Source organism: Equus asinus, chromosome 14 (assembly GCF_041296235.1).
Source record: "Equus asinus isolate D_3611 breed Donkey chromosome 14, EquAss-T2T_v2, whole genome shotgun sequence".
Classification (NCBI taxonomy): domain Eukaryota; kingdom Metazoa; phylum Chordata; class Mammalia; order Perissodactyla; family Equidae; genus Equus; species Equus asinus.
The window spans coordinates 40,869,836-40,889,437 of NC_091803.1; the positions used below are offsets into that span (position 1 = coordinate 40,869,836).

At 50.2% G+C, this 19,602-nt stretch overlaps 1 protein-coding gene across 9 annotated transcripts in view; it reads right to left on the reverse strand.

Annotated features, from left to right (window-relative positions):
* The window catches only part of CIITA (class II major histocompatibility complex transactivator), a 48,559-nt gene extending 34,043 nt beyond the window's left edge, over positions 1-14,516 (reverse strand). For 4 of the 9 annotated variants that reach the window (XR_011494313.1, XR_011494312.1, XR_011494314.1 and 1 more), the window contains exon 1: positions 14,149-14,516. Coding sequence is in view for 5 of the 9 variants with exons in the window: in XM_070484939.1 (XP_070341040.1) it covers positions 14,149-14,431 (283 nt within the window). In the remaining 4 variants the exon portion in view is untranslated. Of the gene's footprint in view, positions 1-4,251; positions 4,391-5,883; positions 6,116-14,148 lie in introns of those variants that run through there. The other 5 variants (XM_070484935.1, XM_014849918.3, XM_070484936.1 and 2 more) reach the window with 4 other exon arrangements.
* Positions 14,517-19,602: the final 5,086 nt, after the last annotated feature.

Genomic DNA, 19,602 nt, shown 5'->3' on the forward strand with positions numbered 1-19,602 from the left:
GGGGCGTCCCAGTGGCAGGGCTCCCCGCGGGACGCGCCGAGACCTCGTTTGTGACTGTGGGCAGCCCAACCCCTCTCTCTGCCCAGTCCCGCTTCTTCCCACTCCCCTCGCACCCCGCTCCCTGCCCGTGACTCCTCCCCAACACGGCTCCCACGTGCAAATCTCCATCTCCAAGTCTGTTCCCAGGGAACCCCACCTGAAACACTTGGTTCTGTTTTGCCCCAAGTGGGGCCTGGAAATCACACAGAAGCCCACAGAGGACCCCACAGAGACCACCTCCCAGAGCTCGGCAAGCCACTCGCCCAGGACATTCACCTCATGGCAACTGGGAAAATCTTAGAACTCGAATAAGACAACCTCGGCTGGTGCGTGTGCCTGTAAATAGCACGGTTACCGGGGGAGGGGGGCCTGGTAGTCCCAGGATGAGAAAGGACGGGACAAGCTATAAGAGCGGCAGCTGGGGGAGGAGGGGTGGCCTTCAGTGTGGGTCCAGAATCAAGCTCCCTTCCGGCTTGCCCGGCCTCTCCCACCTCCAGCGGCCTCCTCTCTGCACGCCTGGCTGCAGTCAATGACCTGGAAAGGAGTCCAGCAAGTTTTTCTGGGATGAAAATGTGAGCCTGGTGCTGGGGCGAGAAGGGAATGAGGATCCTGGAGCTGCAGTTGGCAAAGCCAGTCCTCACTGCTGGACCCAACACCCGCGCCGGGCCAGGCCAGGGTCTGATGACAGCGCCCAGCAGTTGACAGGCTCGGCTGTGAACCAAATAGCCTGGAAAGGTGCTAAACACACTGCAGCTCAGGCCTCACCCACAGAGGTTCTGATTCAGTGAGATCAGGCAGGGCCAGGAATCTATATTTATAAATGAGCATCCTCCTTGTGCCCCACCCCCGACACACATGCTTGCCTTGTAGTGATTCTGAGAAGTAAGATCGGTCTCACTTCCAAGGCAACCTGAGCTTCCACTTGCCAAGAAGACATGGACCCTCGTCTTGCGTGGCTTTTCTCGAGCACAGGGACGTCTACAAGTCTGCTTCCCCTAAGAGAACCTTCCGGACCCTCCTCCATTTCTGCCACCTTTCCACTTCTCCCAGGCTGGAAACCGCGGGATCAGCTCGAACACTTCCTCGATTCTTCTATTTTTCCTCCCAAAAGCCCCTCAGTAGCCATCCACATGATCGAGTAGACCCCAGCCCCACCGCCTAGATTGTTACAATGATTAGCAGACATTTGGTCCCGTCCAAAATGTCCATGAGTGTATTTGGTTCATGCCAAATGGTTTTGGACAGGATAAAATATCACGGACTTTTTGGCATGGACCAATGTCTTATGGACATTTTGGACAGGACTAAATATGACCAAGTATCAAGTACTTTTTGGCATGGACCAAATGCCTCATGGACATTTTGGACAGGACCAAATGTCCTGCAAGGGTTACAACAGCTGCCAAGCGTTTCCAATAATCCAGAGGCTCCCAAACTTCAGGCCTCCACCTGCCTCCTTCACAATTTGTGCATCCTATCTGCACCCTACCTGCTGTATAATTTACGGTAGTATTTTCCTTAAATCAACTTTTTTAAAGAAACAAATAAATTTATTTTAAAATAAAACTTTTCTAGAATTGAGAGCAGGGCCTCAAACACATACTTGGTACGAATGTTCCTAGCAGCACTATTCACAATAGACAGGAGGTGGAAACAACTCAAGTGTCCGTGGACAGAAGCATGGATAAACAAGATGTGGTCCATCCATACACTGGAATATCCTTCAGCCACGAGAAGGAACGAACTTCTGACCTATGCTGCAACATGGGTGAAGCTTGAAGACGTTGGGCTAAGTGAGAGAAGCCAGACACAAGGACGAATATTGCATAATTCCACTTATATAAGGCACCTAGAGACCTAGAGTAGTCGAGTTCAATGAAACAGAAAGCAGTACGGTGGTTGCGAGGGGCTGGCGGGGAGGGGAGAACGGGCAGTTAACGCTAATGAATTTCAGTTTGGGAAGATGAAAAAGTTCTGGAGGTGGATGGTGGGGACGGTTTCACAACATTGTGAATGTTCTGAATGGCGCTGAATTGTACACTGAAAAATGGTTACAGTGGTAAATTTCATATTATTGTTTTAAAAATAAAACGCTCTGTCACTACCTCCCATGGGGGGAAAAGGTGTCCCCTGCCATTGAAAACAAAACAATATTAGCAAAATAATGCCGGCTGCCCTACCACCTTGTTAAAAAGAAACATCAGCCCGTATTTGAGGGCTGTTAAAGACACCTACACACAACGACAACGACGAGGAGAAGGATTCCAGCTTCCTCCCTTTGAGAACCAGCGTCAACGCCTCTTCGAGAACCGTCTTTGGACCACGGATCACGACTGTGTCAAAGTCTCTGGAAACTTCCTCTCAGATCTTTCTATCCCATCCCTCAGGAATCTATAACCTTCACTCCTGGCACATTCTCTCCTTCCGTGGCCTTTCCAAAGGGCTTCTGCGCATGTCAGGCAATCATCTGGAAAGCGCTCACGTTTTATCCATCTTACAGATGGAGAGGGGAAGTCACTCGTCCAGGGTGACTGGTGGCAAGTCTGAAAATCAAGTCCAGAAACTTCCCTCTCTCCCTCAGGCCACTTCCCTGCTTGCCCAGGACTGACCCCCGGCCTTGGCACAGGGTTCTTGTGTTAATTTCCCTACTCTACTCTTCACAAGGTACCAGTTTCTGAGGTCTCAAGATGTGAAACCAGGTCCCTGCCATGGGACAGATTTTGCTCTATCAGCAAGTTTCCCTCTGACTACCCAGGACCTGCCCTGCATTCCTGGAGGGTCACACCCCTGCCCAGGCACTGGACTGGGCTCTTGGAAGACCTGGGTTCAAATCCTGACTCTGCCAACCACTCGGCTATGCAGCCTTTGACAAAACCTCGCCAACAAGTCCCCAGAGGTTTTGTAACATGGAGAGGGGACGGAGGTTGGACCGCATCAGCGCTTCTCATATACGACCTTTGGACCACTAACATAAGAATGCCTAGGATGGAGGTTTTAACCTGCGTGGGGAGCCCCACCCCAGGCCCAACCAATGGGATCCGGGGGCGGGGTTTGGGACCCGTACTTTCAACAGCCTCCCTGGTGATTCCCATGTGCCGGAAGCCTGGGACCCCGGGCTGGGCTCGGTCATCTCTGAGGACCCTTCCACTGCGCATCCTGGCATCCGGGAGACCAGGTCCTTGCCTCAGGCAGCTTGGGATTGAAAGGCGATGCTCTGCTGGGTTCCCTCCCTCCCCCTTCAGCTCCACCAGACCCTACAGCAAGAAGCATCAATTTCCTTAACCTTCTGATTGGCTGGGAGTATTTCTTTTCTTGGGGATGGGGGTGTGGCGCATAAACAGAACACTTCCTGCCAAAGTTAGGAAGTGGAGGGTGTGGCGCTGTGGATTCGTGAGCTCGCGTTCCCTCCCATGTGTCACCTCTGGTGGAGAGAGGGGCTCTTAAAACCCAGAGGAGAACTGCGGGTTTTAAGGGTCCCAAACAGAGTTAGACATGGTGGCTCCAATTCTGGCGTTCTGGGACTCCAGAGCGCCCCCTCTTTCTGGGACCCCTTAGTTTCCCTCCGCGGAGGGCGTGGCTCGGGACTCTAAAGTGAAGGGGAGATGCCAGTGGTCAAAGACAGTCCGGGAAAGCCCCCCGCCCTCCGTCAAAGATCGTCAAAGAGGAGTGAGGATCTCTCCAGTCCGCCTGCCCATAGCCCTCCCAGTGCAGGGGACCCCACCAGGAGGGCTGGGTACCCAGACTCCAGAGTTAGAACAGGAATATGATCCGACCGGGAAACTGAGGCTCAGAGAAGGGCGGCCCTGGCTCAAGGTCCCCCGTAGAGGGAACGCCTGTGTCCCCCGCTCTGCACGCCCCTGCACGCCTGTACAGATTCCATGACGCTCAGTGTCTCCAAGCCATGGTTTGGCCCTGCCGCATGTCTCTGCTCTGCGCGCCCCTTCTGCGTCCCAGTCTCCGCTCCCACCTGGCTTTCCCCGCCGCCGCCCCTCAGCCGGGCGCTCTGGGCACGGCAGCCCAGCTCCCGGGTCCCGGCTCCCTTCCTGCGTGGAGTCGTTCCAGGGCTGCTGGAAACGAGGAGTTTCCCGGGTCTACACTTTGCAGATTCCCTTCTCCCTCCTCCTACCCTTCCTGTGTGACCTGGAGCAAGTAGCTCTCAGTCTCTGAGCCTCGATTCCCAGCCCGACTTTAGGGACTGCAGAGGGTTCCTACCGCGGTTCCCCGGACTCGCGCGCGCTGCCGGCGGCTTCTCCCTCCCGCCAGCTCTGGGGCTTTGGCGAGCCTGGGGCGGACCCGTCGCCACCCCACCTTCACCTGCTGCGGCGGCTCTTGTTCTCTTTCACTTTCTCTCTCCACCGCGGGGCTTGGGCCAAGCGGTGAGCAAGCAGGCACCCACGCCTCCCTCTGCTGCGCCCACCACGTGCTTTCTCAGAAGCGCCTGAAATGCACTCCTACACTCGGGGGCGCGCAGAGCGTCCAGTTAGCTCCTCCAGATAGCCAGTCCCGTGCCCGGGGGAGCCAGCGCGCCCAGGGGCGAGCAATCTGCAAGCCCTGGTTTGCGGGGAGCTCATCCACACCCCTGGGTGGCTCTGCATTACTCTCCAGCTCCGCCACACCGTGAAGGTGGCAAACCACTCCCGCAGGGTGCATGGACCCATAGACTTGCTCGCTGAGCCATTCTCTCCTGGGAAGCCCGATGTCCTTGGGAGCAAGAGAAAACTCCTCAGGGACCTTCAGTGGCTGGTAAGCCAGCCCGGGGAAACCCTGCGTTCCCATCGCCGCACCCCCGGCGCCATTCCTCCTGTCCTTCCTCCTCCACAGGCCTTGGACACTTGCTCTGCCCTCCGTCCTTGGGGACGTCCCTTGTCTTCCCAGATTTGGATCTCCCAGGCTCATCTGGAATTGAGGGGGTGGGCCGAGGTGACTTCTGGCCATTCTCCCTCCTCAAAAACTCCCCCTACAAGCTCTGACTGCATTCAACAGAGCTGGCAAACTTGTCATCAATCTGTGGGTTCGAGGATATACACGCAGCAACGGCAATACCAAGAAGATTGGTTTCCTGTGATGATAACTTTCTCTAAGATACCAGGCAGCGAGCTCGTCGAAGCCTTTGAACGCTCACCGACACCCAATAAGAGTTTCCCCCTTAACCCATTTACAGTCCAGAAAAACAGCCTCAAAAAAGGTGGGTGACAGGTTCAGTGCCACGCCACATGCAGCCAACAGGGCAGCTGACATTTAAACCTGCCGCACTGCCTTCAGAGCTGCCGCCAGGTGTCTGTGCTATGCTGTCTCTCCCCGTCTGCCCCCCCTCCCATTTCTTCCCCCAAAACATCATTTGGAAACTGGAGAGAGAGCAGCTGCTGACCAGGTGACAGGCTATCGCCAGCCCGCTGGGGCTCAATGGCTACCCCAAGGGACTGACTCCAGTTTTGCTTTCTCTGCTCCTGGGGGATGGGGTGGGTCTGGCAGGGGTCCCGTCCTTTGAGGGCACCCCTCAGTGTTTACCTGGAGGAGAGAGGACCTTGTGGTTGGCTCAGCCAGGCAATCGATGCTGAGAGCTAACGACACACCCCCTGAAAGTTTGCTCTCTAGGACCCTTCAAGCTGATAAGCCCTCTCACATTCCAGGCATCTGGGCTGAACTGAATGTCCCTCAAGTGGAGGAAGTGGCCGACCAGCTCACTTCTTCCAACAGCCCCAGCAAGACAAGGACCTCTCTTTCTGGCCCCCGCTCCCCAGTTCAGAGCGGTGTCTCTGTTTATTGGGGTGGTGGGACCAGCTGAGACCTCACCCTAAATTAAGAAGTATTCTCAGCCCCAGCTTCCTCCACCAGCCTCTTTACCTTGGGGCTCTGGCAGGTAGGACCTCGCGGGACGTGGAGCCAGGCAACGCATGGTGTGGGAGATGCGGTGAGGCAGCAGCTCCTGGAGTGTGGCAGCCTCTTCGGCGCCCTCAGCCTGCCCAATGATGCCTTCGGATACCCAGCTCAGGAGCAGGCGGCCTCATCACTGGCCTGTCTCTCTAGCCGGGTCAGAAGCCCGCCAACACTGAGCCGGCATGCAAAGGAAGCAAGCAAGGGACCAGCAGAAAACTCTCCCCCTTCAAGGTGGCCTCAAACCGTCAGATTTCTGCATTGAGACGTGCTCTAATTTGTCCACACTCCCTTAGAGCCTCCTCTTGCCTCTGATGTTAATTTCGGTTCCTTGTTGTGGTGGTTTTGTAAGGTTGTGAGTTGTCTGTTGTGGGGGCCCTTCCACATGCTAACATTCTGAAATGATGGGGAACACAACGGAGCCATGCTGGTGCCAGCTGCCAACATCTGCCATCCTCTGCAGGATGGGGCCAGGATCAGAGCCCCACAAATGCCTCAAGGCAAGCTGGGAGCCCCTGCGGGGGTCCAAAGACTTCCCAGATTCCACTCCCCGCCCTCACCCCCACCCCCACCCCAAATGGCCCTGGATTTCCCTGGAGATCATGCATGGTCCTCCCATCGTTTTTATTCCAAGACTTTGGACTGAAACGTAAATTACACTTGAAGAGGTGCTGCCCCTAGTATGCTGTACTTATAGCCAGAAGGTTTGGGGTGACACGTAGATGGGATGCTAATAACCTTGACTCAGATGGGGAGAAAGTTAGCGCTCTTTCAAGTCCCTGCCCGTGCTCCTGGCGGCATCCAGGGGAAAGTGTCAGTTTGGGGCTAAAATGTCTTTCATGCCTCTTGGAATGCACGATTTTCCCATTTCACAGAGATCAAGCCCCGGCCTCAAGCCTTCGTTAGACAACTGTATCGGGCTAGAATTGAATAACTTGCTTCTGCTCTCCTGTTTAATCGTCACCTTCTATGTGTGGCATTCTTTTTCATTGATGGTGGACATAAACTTTCCTTAAAAAATAAAGTTGAAAATAAAATGTGAGTGGTCTGAAAAAAACCATCAAGTAAATAATATTGTAGGTGGTGTGTAGACGTCCCGGGCGGGCGGTGCGGGGGGTACCGAATGAATGGAGGTTGGGAAACAATGACTTCAGCGCATTATGCATTTTTACTGAAAGAACACTGGGTCCAGAGGACCAAGAGCTGACGTCTCTTCTTCCTGTGACTTCCTTGGACCCCTTGCTTGCCTTGTGTAGGCCTCAGTTTCCCCATATAGGAAATGATGATAAAGATGCCTATGTTTCTACGGTGATTATTTCGAAGCAGTTGCTACTTTCAGAAGTCCCTGGGGGGAAGTAGACAGACAAAGGAGAATGCTGATAGTTAAGTGGAAACAGAGCCTTGCTTGGTTAGGTGAACAAAACAGAAGTGACGAATTTTAGAAATCCCAAGAAGTCTCATCTTCCCATAACCTGGTGCCCCGTGACCATTCAGGTGTCTAGAGGCCACCTACGGGAGTCCCTCCCTGTCGTCAGAGGCAGCCAGCTCTAAAGGCCACAGCCAAGGCTGTTCTGAACCAGCTTGGTGGCAGGGCACAGCTTGGAAGGAGAGTCAGCCAGGCCTGGGGGTGCACTTGCCTGGATGTCATTCTCTCTCACCTGGTCACCTGGACAACAGCTGCAGGTGACTGCTCAATCTCTTTACGGCTTCCCTCACCCCACCCCACCCCCAGATCCATGCCCTGCAAGACCTGAATCTGATCCTACCCATATCAACCCAGAGGGATTCTGAACACGGCGGTGACGAGTGCCAGGCTGTGTGTTTGGCGAGATGGCACAAGCAGGGGCTGGAGTACAGAGACCAGGGAGGAGCCCCTGCGGTGCGCAGCCAGGAGCTGATGCGGGGCTGGATTTCAGCAGAGGCGGTAGAGATAGAGGGATGAGGAGAGGGGCCAGGCGGGCGCAGAGGCAGGATGACCAGCCTCCTGGACGGAGCGGATGGGGCAAGGAGCAGGGCGGAGGGACCAAGCCAGCTGCGACCTGGCATTTCTGCCTGTTAAGACACCCAGCACTCCTGTTCATATTCCTCTTCAAGACTCCCCCAGAAGGGGTGACCGTTCTCCTGCTTTGGATAAAGGAGATTCCTTCCTGACTGAGGGGCCTCTGGGCGCTGTGGAAGCCGGCCTTGCCCTGGGCATCTGAATTTCTTTGTCTCCAGTCAGGATCTAGCACGACAGATCACTAGCTACCAGCAGAAGCGTTGTTCAAGTTACCGGTCTGGGGTCCCCCACCAAGTATCATAGAGGAGAGGTTAGGGACACTTTAATCTTCTAAGGAAGGTGAGCATTGCAGAAAGCTTGCCAGCCCTTGCCGGGGTCTCTGCAAACTGAGCCCGCTCGGCCCGCCCTGTGTCCCTTGCTCAAGCAGGGTCCCTTCCAGGACCAGCTCCTGCCTTCTCCCCATCGGGCCATATTTTAGCCATCCTTCAAGGCCCCAATTCTTACCTTCACCACCCTTCCAGCTAAGAACAATCTTCTGCTTTATTCATTTTTAGGAAGCTTCTTGCCACGTATTTGGCAATAAATCACGGACTTCCCATTTCACAAGTGTTGACCCTGCAGCCTCTGATTAGATCAAAATGTTGTTGATGTCTGGGAGCCGGTGTCTTGTTTTCTTATGTAAAAGACACACTACTCCAGGGTTGTTTGAATGAATGGGTGGAGTTTGGATCATCAGGGTGGACTCAAGTCCCCAGTGGATGGACAATCCTCCCTTAGCAGGTTGTGCGTGCCTTTTCTTATGCTTTTTAGTGACCACCATAGCTCCTAGCAGGTGCTAAAGAAATGATTAAGGAGGAGGGAACGAAAGAAGGTGGAGAGAAAGGAAGGACAAGAGATCGGAGAGAGGTAGGTGAATCGATAGAATAAAACAGATGTGTATCCCAATTAGGCAGGTAGGAAGGTGAGTTAGAACACAGATCCATTAGCAGGTCAACACGGAAGCGGATGAGATGGTAGGAAGGCGGGAAAATAAGTTGTTACATAAATATACGGGCAATTAGGTAAGGGGAAAGATTGATAAATTTAGAAGTAGAAATAAGCTGATGAATTGATAAGTAGATGTTAGCAGGGGGTTAGACAGACCAGGGCAGGATGAGGGCAGGCAGCAGGGGGGCTGGGCAGGGGCTGGAGAGACCCATACAAGGTGAGCAAGGCCTTGGATGTGCTGCTAAGGGTAACAACAACACAGAACAGAAACCGTGCTTGGTTGAGTCGGGCAGCGGGCCGGGAGCCAAGCTGGGCGTAGAGCGGGCCAGCGGTGGGCCAGGGAAAACCCATGGGGAAGTGCCAGCTTCCGGGAGCAGGTGTTTCTCCTTCTGAGGCACCTGGGCGTGACAGTGAAGTGGGTCTGACTGGCTAGGAAGCCTCCCAAGGTGAAAGGACCAGAGTTGTCCTCACCAACCTGTCTCCTTCCAGGAGGCAAGGAGGGTCCCCGGATCAGAGCAGGAAGGGGCTCCGGGGCAAGGAAGGAGGGGAGACAGAGGGTGCAGCCCCTCTCCTCGCTGTGGTCCTCCTTCTGGTGGCTCTCATCCTAGGGACCAAATGGGGAAGGAAGCTGGAGGAAGATCTGGGCCTCCTGGGGCCGCCTCCTTTTCCAATAAATCAGGCTGCATCCTAGAGGGAGCCTTTGTTCTGTGGTTCCTAGAACAGTGTCCTCATGGACAAAAATACCTCTTCAGGAAAACACAGAGTGACAAAGTAACAACGGGAAGCCAAAGAAAACAAGAAAATATGAAACCATGCTGGGGCAGGATGTCCTACAGCCTCTGAGAAAGCTTTCTGCAAAGGCCCTGTGGGCTCCACTCCCTTCACAGACCCGAGGCTGGCTGGGTCTGACCTCGCCCCCGTCACCCTTCTGTTGACCTGGGGTCTGTGGCAGCCCTGAACCAGCTTTCCTCTCACAGAGAATACATATGCCTTATGTTGGATCATGTCACTCAGAACAGCCCCTCTGGGTCCTACTATCACCTCCATTTTACAGAAGGGGAAACTAAGGCCCAGAGGGGTCCCAGGAAGTGCTCATGGTCACACCCCTTGGGAGGAGGGAGTCACCACTGGCTCCTGGGCCATCTGAGGCCACAGTCCATGCGTTTCATCGAGTGTCAACCGAGAGCATGGGCCACATTGACTCATTTCTTGGACTGACACAGCACTCAGGCACTCAGCCCTGTGTTTCGCATGGAGCAGGTGTCTAGATATTGTGTGGGGCCCCCAGTGAGACTGTAGACACGATCGTTTTCTTAGCACCTCAACCCCCTGGTTTATTTTCCCCCTGTCTAATTTGCCTTGCCGTTAGCTCGTCCTGGAGTTATCTGTCTAATGCCAAGTGCTGCCTGGGATAGTTGCCCAGCTAGCATTTCCTTTAAACCTCATTGTGGCCCTGGGAGTTTTCTATCATCACTCTCATTTTAGAGACCAAAAAACCGAGGGTCAGAGTGGTCCAGTCATGTGGCCAACGTCGCACAGTTTGTAAGTTGCAGAGCATGGCCTCAGACCCAGAGCTGTCTCTGGCATCCAGCCTGGTTCTTTTTCCATCACCTCCATCCTAACTCTCTTCTCTGGCCTCACGTTGCCCTTCCAGGCATTGTTACCCACTGTCAGCCAAAATTCGCCCAAGCGTTTGCTCTGATTTCCCAGTGAAGCTGCTGAGTCCCGTCAGGACAAGGACCCTGACTCCCAGGCCACCCCCAAGCTCGCCGGGGGTTGGATGCCCACATGCTGCTTTGTGTAGCAGAGTCAGAGCCCCAAGCTCACGTCCCCAGAAGTGGGCTTTCTGCACAACTGCAACCGAAGAGCTGTGAGATCTGAAGGCACCTTCTGAATCATCGCGCGGTTTCACTTTGAAGACGGTCAGCCTGTTTCTGGTATGTTTACGCTCCCCCCTCAGCTTGTTTGGAAGAGGCGGCCAAGCAGAAAGTGCAGCAATGTGGCCCCCTCCCCAGGCCGTGACCTGAGGCAAATCACTTAACCTCTCCGTGCCTCAGTTTACTCATCTGTAAACTGAGAATCAGAGTGGTGCAAGAACCATTCACCCACCGATCTACCCACTCATTGCCCATGCACTCGCCCACCCATCACCCATCTACCCATCCACCCACCCATCTACCCATCCACCCACCCATCACCCATCCACCCACCCATCACCCATCTACCCACCCATCTACCCATCCACCCACCCATCTACCCATCCACTCACCCATCACCCATCTACCCATCCACCCAGCCATCTACCCATCCACCCACCCATCACCCATCCACCCACCCATCTACCCATCCACCCACCCATCACCCATCCACCCACCCATCACCCATCTACCCACCCATCTACCCATCCACCCACCCATCTACCCATCCACTCACCCATCACCCATCTACCCATCCACCCACCCATCTACCCATCCACCCACCCATCATCCATCTACCCATCCACCCACCCATCTACCCATCCACTCACCCATCACCCATGTACCCATCCATCCACTCATCACTCATCCACCTACCCACCGGCCTGTCCACCTATGCGTGCATCCCTCATTCACCCATCCATCCATCCAACCTTCAACAAATACACACTGCCCACCCTGTGCCAGGCACTGTGATGGGCATTCGGACTGCATCTATGCTGGAAACATAGATCTCTGCCCTTGTGGAGCTTATTTTTCAGTGGGGGAGTCAGACAACAAACAAAAAACATAACACAATGTAAAATATAGAGAAGGTGAAAATATCAGTCGAAAGAGGGGGCTCAGAGTGTGGGCAGGGAGTTGCAATTCTAAATGGAGTGGTCAGGGTAGGCCTCGTTGAGAAAGTGACATCTGAGCAAAGAGCTGAAGGACCTGAGGAGGTTGGCTAAGAGGATGTCTGGAGGAGTGTTCCAGACAGAGAGAACAGCACGTGCAGAGGTCCCGAGGTAGGCAGCATGCCAGGCCTATCCCAGGAACAGAGAGGGTGCCGGCATGGCTGGAGTAGATGGGCAAGGCAGAAGTAGGGAATGAGAGCAGAGCAGTAATAAGAGCCAGATCGCGAAGGGCCTTGTGGGCCATTGTCTAGATTTAGCTTTTCCTCTGAGTGACATGGGGAGCCATAGCAGGGTTTGGAGCCGGAGAGAGGCAAGATCTTTCTAGGGTTGTAGAGAGAGTTACAAAAACTTCACATGGATGATTTCCTCTTCTGAACCCCTGTTGAAACTGAAGTCAGTGCCCTTTATTTACAACCCACGCAATTCTCTTTCCCTGTTCTCCTTCCGCTCTGAAGCTGCTCCTTCCCCCGGTCCCGCAGGAGCACACCTGCCTGTAGACCTTGGCCAAGCCTTGCAGCCCAGAGGGGAGCTGGCCGGGAGACCAGGAAACGGAGCAGGGAAAGGAAGCCATTTGTCCTTCTCTGTCTCCCAGCCCCCTGAAGACCGCGCCAGCCTGAGCCCAGTTCCTTTTCTAGAGTCTCATGGGACAGAAATATAAATATTACATCCCCAGAGAGGAAATGGAGTTAAAGAAGAGGAACCAGTGCTTGAGCAGAGAGAGGTGGAGGGAGGGGCGGAGGTGTTGGGCGGTCTCACGTACAGGAGTGTGCAATTTGGGGGGTGGGGGGGTATCAAGGAGAGAGGAAGGCTTCAACCTCCCCCCAGGTTGGCATGTGCGCCCCCATCAAGGGCACACAGGCTGCTTGCACTCCCGTTAAGAGGCCAGGGAGATCATTTACATCATAAAGATGCCCCGTCTCCCCAGGGGTCTGTTAGGATCTGAGAGTAAAAGATGAGCCCCAGAGACCTGTAGAGACCATAGCGGTGAGAACTGAGCCCCGAAGACAGCCAATCCCATTTCAACTTGTGTCTTGGCAGAAGCATTGGAGAAATACCCGCACTGCCCTGGTGCCCCTGGCAAGACCATCAAAAGGTTTTTTACCCCTCAAGGCCGGGTTGAGTGTAAAAGCTTGTCGCCTCCAAAGCCAGCCTCCCCCACTTCCCACCTGGGGACCCCGGGGGATGTCATCTCAGTTTTCTTCTTCATGTGTGGAATAAGAACGAAGCTCATCAAAGGGCTTAGGGTGGGCGTGAGAACTACCTAAGTGGGTGCTGGAATGTGCATAGGCCGTGCCCGGGCACTCAGTAAATACTCAATAAAACATGAATCACTGTTATGAGCTCAAGTTTCAAGTTACTCGAAAACTATAAAGGGACCGAGAAGAGTGAGAGTTTATGACACCCAATCATAAAATTGGAAAAGCACAGATTTGCGTTGAGACAGAACAAACTTTAGGAAGACCGCTGTTTGCCACAGAATGAAAATCTCTTTGTAACTGGGAAGGAAGACGTAGAATGTTCTAGAAGGCAAAGGTGCGAATGGAAACAGTATGGAGTAGGCTTGTTTTTCTGATTTAAGATGCGTCGTGTCGTCAATACTCTTTTTAAAAATAAGGCACTCTTTCCTTCTCTCCCTCTGATCTGGTTCTTAGTCTCTGCCTCTGTCTCTCTTTCTCTCTTTCTTTCTTTCTCCTCATCTTCTTCCTCTTTCTTCTGGCTCTCCCTCCATCTCTCCTTTTCTCTGCCTCTTTCCGTTGTGTCTCTTCCTTCCTTCCTTTCTCTCTCTCCCTGTCTGTCTTTCAGTTTCTGTCTCTCTCTGTGACACAGATGCACACACATACACACAAATACCCACATATGCAAACATAAATGCACACAAGTGCACAAACACACGCAAGTTTGCACACGTATACAGACACGGCATCCTCTGCTCTCCAGCTCCTTGGCTCCTTCTCTCTGTGGCACCCCACTTCTCCATCTTTGAACCACAGTGATTGTGCCTGTATTCATCTTCCCCACTAGAGCATGAGTCTCTGGCAGGCAGGTGCTGACCTGTGTACCTGCGCCCTCTCCATGCCCGGCCCTGTGCCTGACATGTCAAGGTGGCCCAGAGAGTGACCCAGGTGGGCATTTGGCGACATGCCTCCAGGATGGCTTTCTCTTAAGCTGAGTGGGAAGCATACCCAACATCCCAGACTGAGTTCTCCAAGAACTTGCTGTGCCTGCCAGCTCAACCAGAGGCCCTGATTCCTGCCTGGGTCTGCCTTCCCAGCCCAGGACAGAAACGATCACATCGACTTCCTTCCAGAGAGGAGGGACAATCCTCGAGCTGCCTACAGCCAGACATTGCTCCTTGAGCAAAGGGATGCCAACTTACCACCAGGGTCCTTGTAGCTGGGATCCCACTCGGCCGCTGGAGCCTCTAGCCCACTCCAGCCCCATCCCAAGAGGGTCAAGTTCAGGTCTCTTTTTTCCAGCAGAGTCAAGGAGATCTTCCTGGCCAGAGCCTCACCATCCGGCTCATGGAGCAGGGCGCCGTAGTACTCCCTGGAGAGAAGCTCCTCTTCCAGCATACTGTCCAGGAGGGCCTGGACCTCACTCGGCTGATGGCTGGACAGCAGCATCCGGACATGAGTCAGGATGGTCTGGAACTGGTTCATGGCAGGGCTCGGAGGCAGGGCAGCTGCTCTGCCAGAGCCTAGGATCTCTGCTCACCCTGCCTGCAGCATCCAAAACATGAAGTGAAAAACAGGATGAGGGAAGCTCTGCATTTGATTGCAGTTTATTCCTGCTTAGGAAGATTTCCTCATTTGCATTGTAGGCTGGGGTGCCTGATGAATGGATGGAAATGGGTTCTCAGGGTGATTCAGACCCCACAGATAGTCCCTGGTACCACTTGTGTGCGTGTGACGAAGAATCCCACAGCCTCGTGAGTTCCATCGGATCCAATCCAGTATTTACTAAGAGGAAGAGAACTTGCCCATCCATAGTATAACCGGCCTTTTCAGATGCTGTATCACAAAAAGAAGGCATCGGAGCATAGAGGTCAACCAGCTGTATTTGGGGCTCATCTGCCTGGGTTCAAACCCCAGCTCCATCGCTTGCTCATTATGTGACCTTGAGCAAGTTATTCAGCCTCTTCTAGCCCCCATTTCTCCATCTGAAAAGTTGGAGTGATCATAATAGTACTCACTTCATAGAGTTGTTCGGAGGATTAAATGAGATAACGTATACAGAACACCTGGCACATCATCTACAACACATAATATTTCAAGAAATTTGAGTTCCATAAATATGAGCCATTATTATTATTATTGATTAATCAAGCAAAGAATTCTGTCTCACCTTAGGATCAACCTCATTAAACCTCAGTCTCCTCCACTGCAAAACCTCTTAATAAAGGCAATCCAAGCTCACTGAGTTGTCTTGAGAGTTAAAAGAGATAATGCATGTGAGGGCCTTAGCATGGGATCTAGTAAGCACTCAATGAACATTGACTATGTGCTAATATTATCACCAATTCACTAAGGCACGAAACAGAGGCTTTGCATAGGAGACAGTCTGTTTGAAGATTCTACCCTAAAAATCCCCAACCCCATTCTTCTTTATCATAGCTGATCGCTCTCCCTGAAACACACCTTGACCTTGTTTCCTCTCCCAGCTTCAGCTTTACCATCTCTCACATGGGGCCATTTGCATTGTTCATTTCGATGAGACAAATAAGGATTTCCACTTCCAGTTTGGCAGAGTAGCTCCTGTCTGACCAACTTTACCACAGATAACAACTACAAACTCTGGGGGGAGGGGAATATAAAAAGCAACTACCTGAGGGCACTGGAGAGTGACCAGAGCAGGCAGATACTGGAAGGGAGTCAACATGTGGAAGATAAGAATATCACTGGTGAATTTCCAGCTCATGAGTTTAGCCTGAAGGCAGGTCTCCATCAGTGCTGTGCTGGGGAACTAAAACCCTGAAAAAAAAATGCAAGTTTTACTGCCCTGAATAACCAGAGGACAGAATTTGGTGTAACAATAGCTGCTGGAAAGTTGGGGTAGAAATTCCAGAAAGAGAGAGACAGAGAGAAGTTGCTCAAATTCTGTATAGAAATTGCCCAAATGTCTGGCTGACCCCTGACCCACGGATGTATTCAAGGGCAGACTCCAAACAGCTTTAAGGCTAGAGGATTAAGATTTGAGCCGCAACCTACTACAGGGAAGGGGGGGGGTAGGAGACTTTGCGTTTGATTTCAGACAAGATATGAGTCTGCCACAACAGCAACAAAATTCACACTCTTCAGATTATAACAGAATCCAGAGTGTTTCCAACAGATTATTCACCATGTGCAGTATGTATCCAAAGTTATTTGACTATAATGAGACAAGAAAAAGGGACCCATTCTCAAGAAAAAAAAGACAATCAATGGAAACTGATCCCAAGATGACCCAGATGTTGAATTCAGAAGACAAGGATTTTTAAAGCAGTGATTTTAACCATGAATGAAAAAGACCTAAAGGATGTAGAGGAAAATATGCTCATAAAAGTGAAAAGATAGGAAATGTCAGCAGAAAACTAGAAACTATTAAAAAATTACCAAATGAAAATTATCGAAGTGAAAAGTACAATATGGGAAATTTTAAAAGTCACTGGATGGGATTAACAGCAAAATGGGAATGACAGAAGAAAGAGAAACTTTACGATGGAGCAATAGAAATTAGTAGATCTGAAGAACGGAAAGAAAAAGATAGAAAAAAAAATGAGCTTCAAGCATCTGTGGGACAGTCAAAAGCTCCAATTTATACATATTTAGAGTCACAGAAGGAGACGAGAGACAGAATGGAATAGAAAAAAGATTTAAAGAAATAAAGCCCCAAACTTCTCAAATTTGGTGAAAGGAAAACAGATCCGTGGAGCTCAGCAAGATAAATACAAGGAAACCACAACCAGACACGTTGTGGTCAAACTGCTGAGAGCCAAAAACAAGAAGGAACTCATGAAAACAGCCAGGTCAAAACAACACGTTACATACAGGAGAGCGTGTGAATCACAACCGACTTCTCATTAGAAACTATGGGGGCCAGAAGACAGTGGAACAACATCTTGCAAGAACTGAGAAGAAAAAACACTGTCAACCCAGATTTCTAAATCCAGTGAAAACGTCATTTAAGAATGCAGGAAAAAATAGATATTTTCAGATAAAAGAAAACCAAAAGAATGGGTTGCAGCAGACCTGCACTACAAGAAATGCTAAAATGAGTTTTTAGGCGGAAGGAAAATGCTATGGGGTAGAAACTCAGATCTCCAGGGAGGAGTGACGAGCATCAGAAACAGTGATCTCTGGGTAAATATAAAAGATTGCTTTTTCTCTTAATTTACTTAAAAACATAAATGCTTAAAGCAAAAATTATATAATTGTCTTGTGACTTTTAAATAAATGTAGAAATAATACATATGATGACTATAGCATAAAGGATAGTTATTGGTCCCACACAGTTACAAGGTCTCCACCTTTTACACCAAGTGGTAGAATATTGCCTCTATGTAGGTTGGGAGAAATGGAAGATGTATATTATAATCTCTTGGACAACAAGTAAAACATAATGCAAAAAGGATAGCTAAACAGCAATTAGAAATTGATGCAGAATTTTAAAGGAAAGGGACCCTCAACTCTTGGTTTGAATAACCAGTCCAACAACATCATGATATTATCAACTTTGTGCATAAAGTCAGAAGGTAGAAATTCTCAAGCTCATCTTCTCACCTAACAAAATACTTGTATTTTTAAGCAAACAGAGATGTCAAGGTTGATATTATTCCCAGGGCAACAAATTATCAATTAAGATAATCAAATCGCATACTTTTTAGGCAGTAAAGGTCATAAGGCACAGGGCAAATCAATAATTTTTGCAGGCCAGGTATCTTAAAAGACTCCTTTGTACAAATAACACTTTCAAGAATAGTTTTATAATCACAAAATGAAGCTTTACATTTTTGCACGGGTCTTTTGTCACAATAGGAGAATGAGATGGACACTTGTCAATGCCATCAGCTTTATAGGAACTAACTTTGTGACGCAGAGCAGTGTCTGCTGTACTGCAGCTAGAGGGGAAGAGGAAACATTCGCACCCCCCTTTCTCCTTTCTTTCTCAGATTTCTTTTCCCAGCATTTAGAAGACCATGTATTTTCTTGGACAAGGCTTTAATGTCATCAATTAGTCCTGAGAAAAAGAGAAGATTTGAGGAGCTTAACTTAGGCATTAGATATGAGGCCAACCTTACCCTGATCCAAAACCAGACAAGGACAACACACAAAAAAGAAAATTACAGGCCAATATCACTGACGAACATAGATGCAAAAATCCTCAACAAAATAGCAGCAAATCAAATACAACAATACATTAAAAAGATCATACACCACAACCAAGTGGGATTTATTCCGGGGATGCAGGCATGGTTCAACATCTGAGAATCAATCAACGTGATACACCACATTAACAAAATGAAGAATAGAAATCACACGATCATCTCAGTAGATGCAGAGAAAGCATTTGACAAGATACAGCATCCATTTATGATAAAAACTGTGAATGAAACAGGTATAGAATGAAAGTACCTCAACAGAGCATAGGCCATATGTGACAAACCCACAGCTAGCATCATACTCAACAGTGAAAAACTGAAAGCTCTCCCTTTAAGAACAGGAACCAGACAAGGATGCCCACTGTCACCACTCTTATCTAACATAGTATTGGAAGTCCTAGCCAGAGCAATCAAGCAAGAAAAAGAAATAAAAGGGATCCAAATTGGAAAGGAAGAAGTGAAACTGTCACTATTTTCAGATGACATGATTTTGTACTTACAAAGCCCTAGAGAATCCATCAAAAAACTATTACAAATAATAAGTACAGTAAAGTTACAGGATACAAAATAAACACACAAAAATCAGTTGCATTTCCTTTTTTTCTTTTTAGAGGAAGGTTAGCCCTGAGCTAACTACTGCCAATCCTCCTCTTTTTGCTGAGGAAGACTGGCCCTGAGCTAACATCCATGCCAATCTTCCTCTACTTTATATATGGGACACCTACCACAGCATGGCTTATGCCAAGGGGTGCCATGTCCGTACCCCAGAACCAAACTGGCAAACCCCTGGCCGCCGAAGCAGAACGTGCAAACTTAACTGCTGCGCCACCGGGCCGGCCCTATCAGTTGCATTTCTATACGCTAACAACAAAACAGCAGAAAGAAAAATTAAAAGTACAATCCTATTTATAGTCACCACAAAAAGAATAAAATACTTAGGAATAAATTTAACCAAAGAGGTAAAAGACCTGTATACCAAAAACTATAAAACATTGTTGAAAGAAATTGAAGAAGACACAAAAAGATGGAAAGATATTCCGTACTCATAGATTGGAAGAATTAACATCGTTAAAATGGCCATACTTCCTAAAGCAATCTGCAGATTCAATGCAATCCCTATCAAAGTCCTAGTGACACTTTTCATGGAAATAGAACAAAGAATCCAAAAATTTATATGGAACAACAAAAGACTCCGAATAGCCAAAGTAATCCTGAGGAAAAAGAACAAAGTTGGAGAATAAATCACAAACCACACTCTCTGATTTCAAAATGTACTACAAACCATAGTAACCAAAACAGCATGGTACTGGCACAAGAGGGGACACACAGGTCAATGGAACAGAATCGAGAGCCCAGAAATAAACCCACACATCTACGGACAGCTGATTTTCGACAAGGGAACCAAGAACATACAATGGAGAAAGGAGAGTCTCTTCAATAAATGGTGTTGGGAAAACTGGTCAGCCACATCCA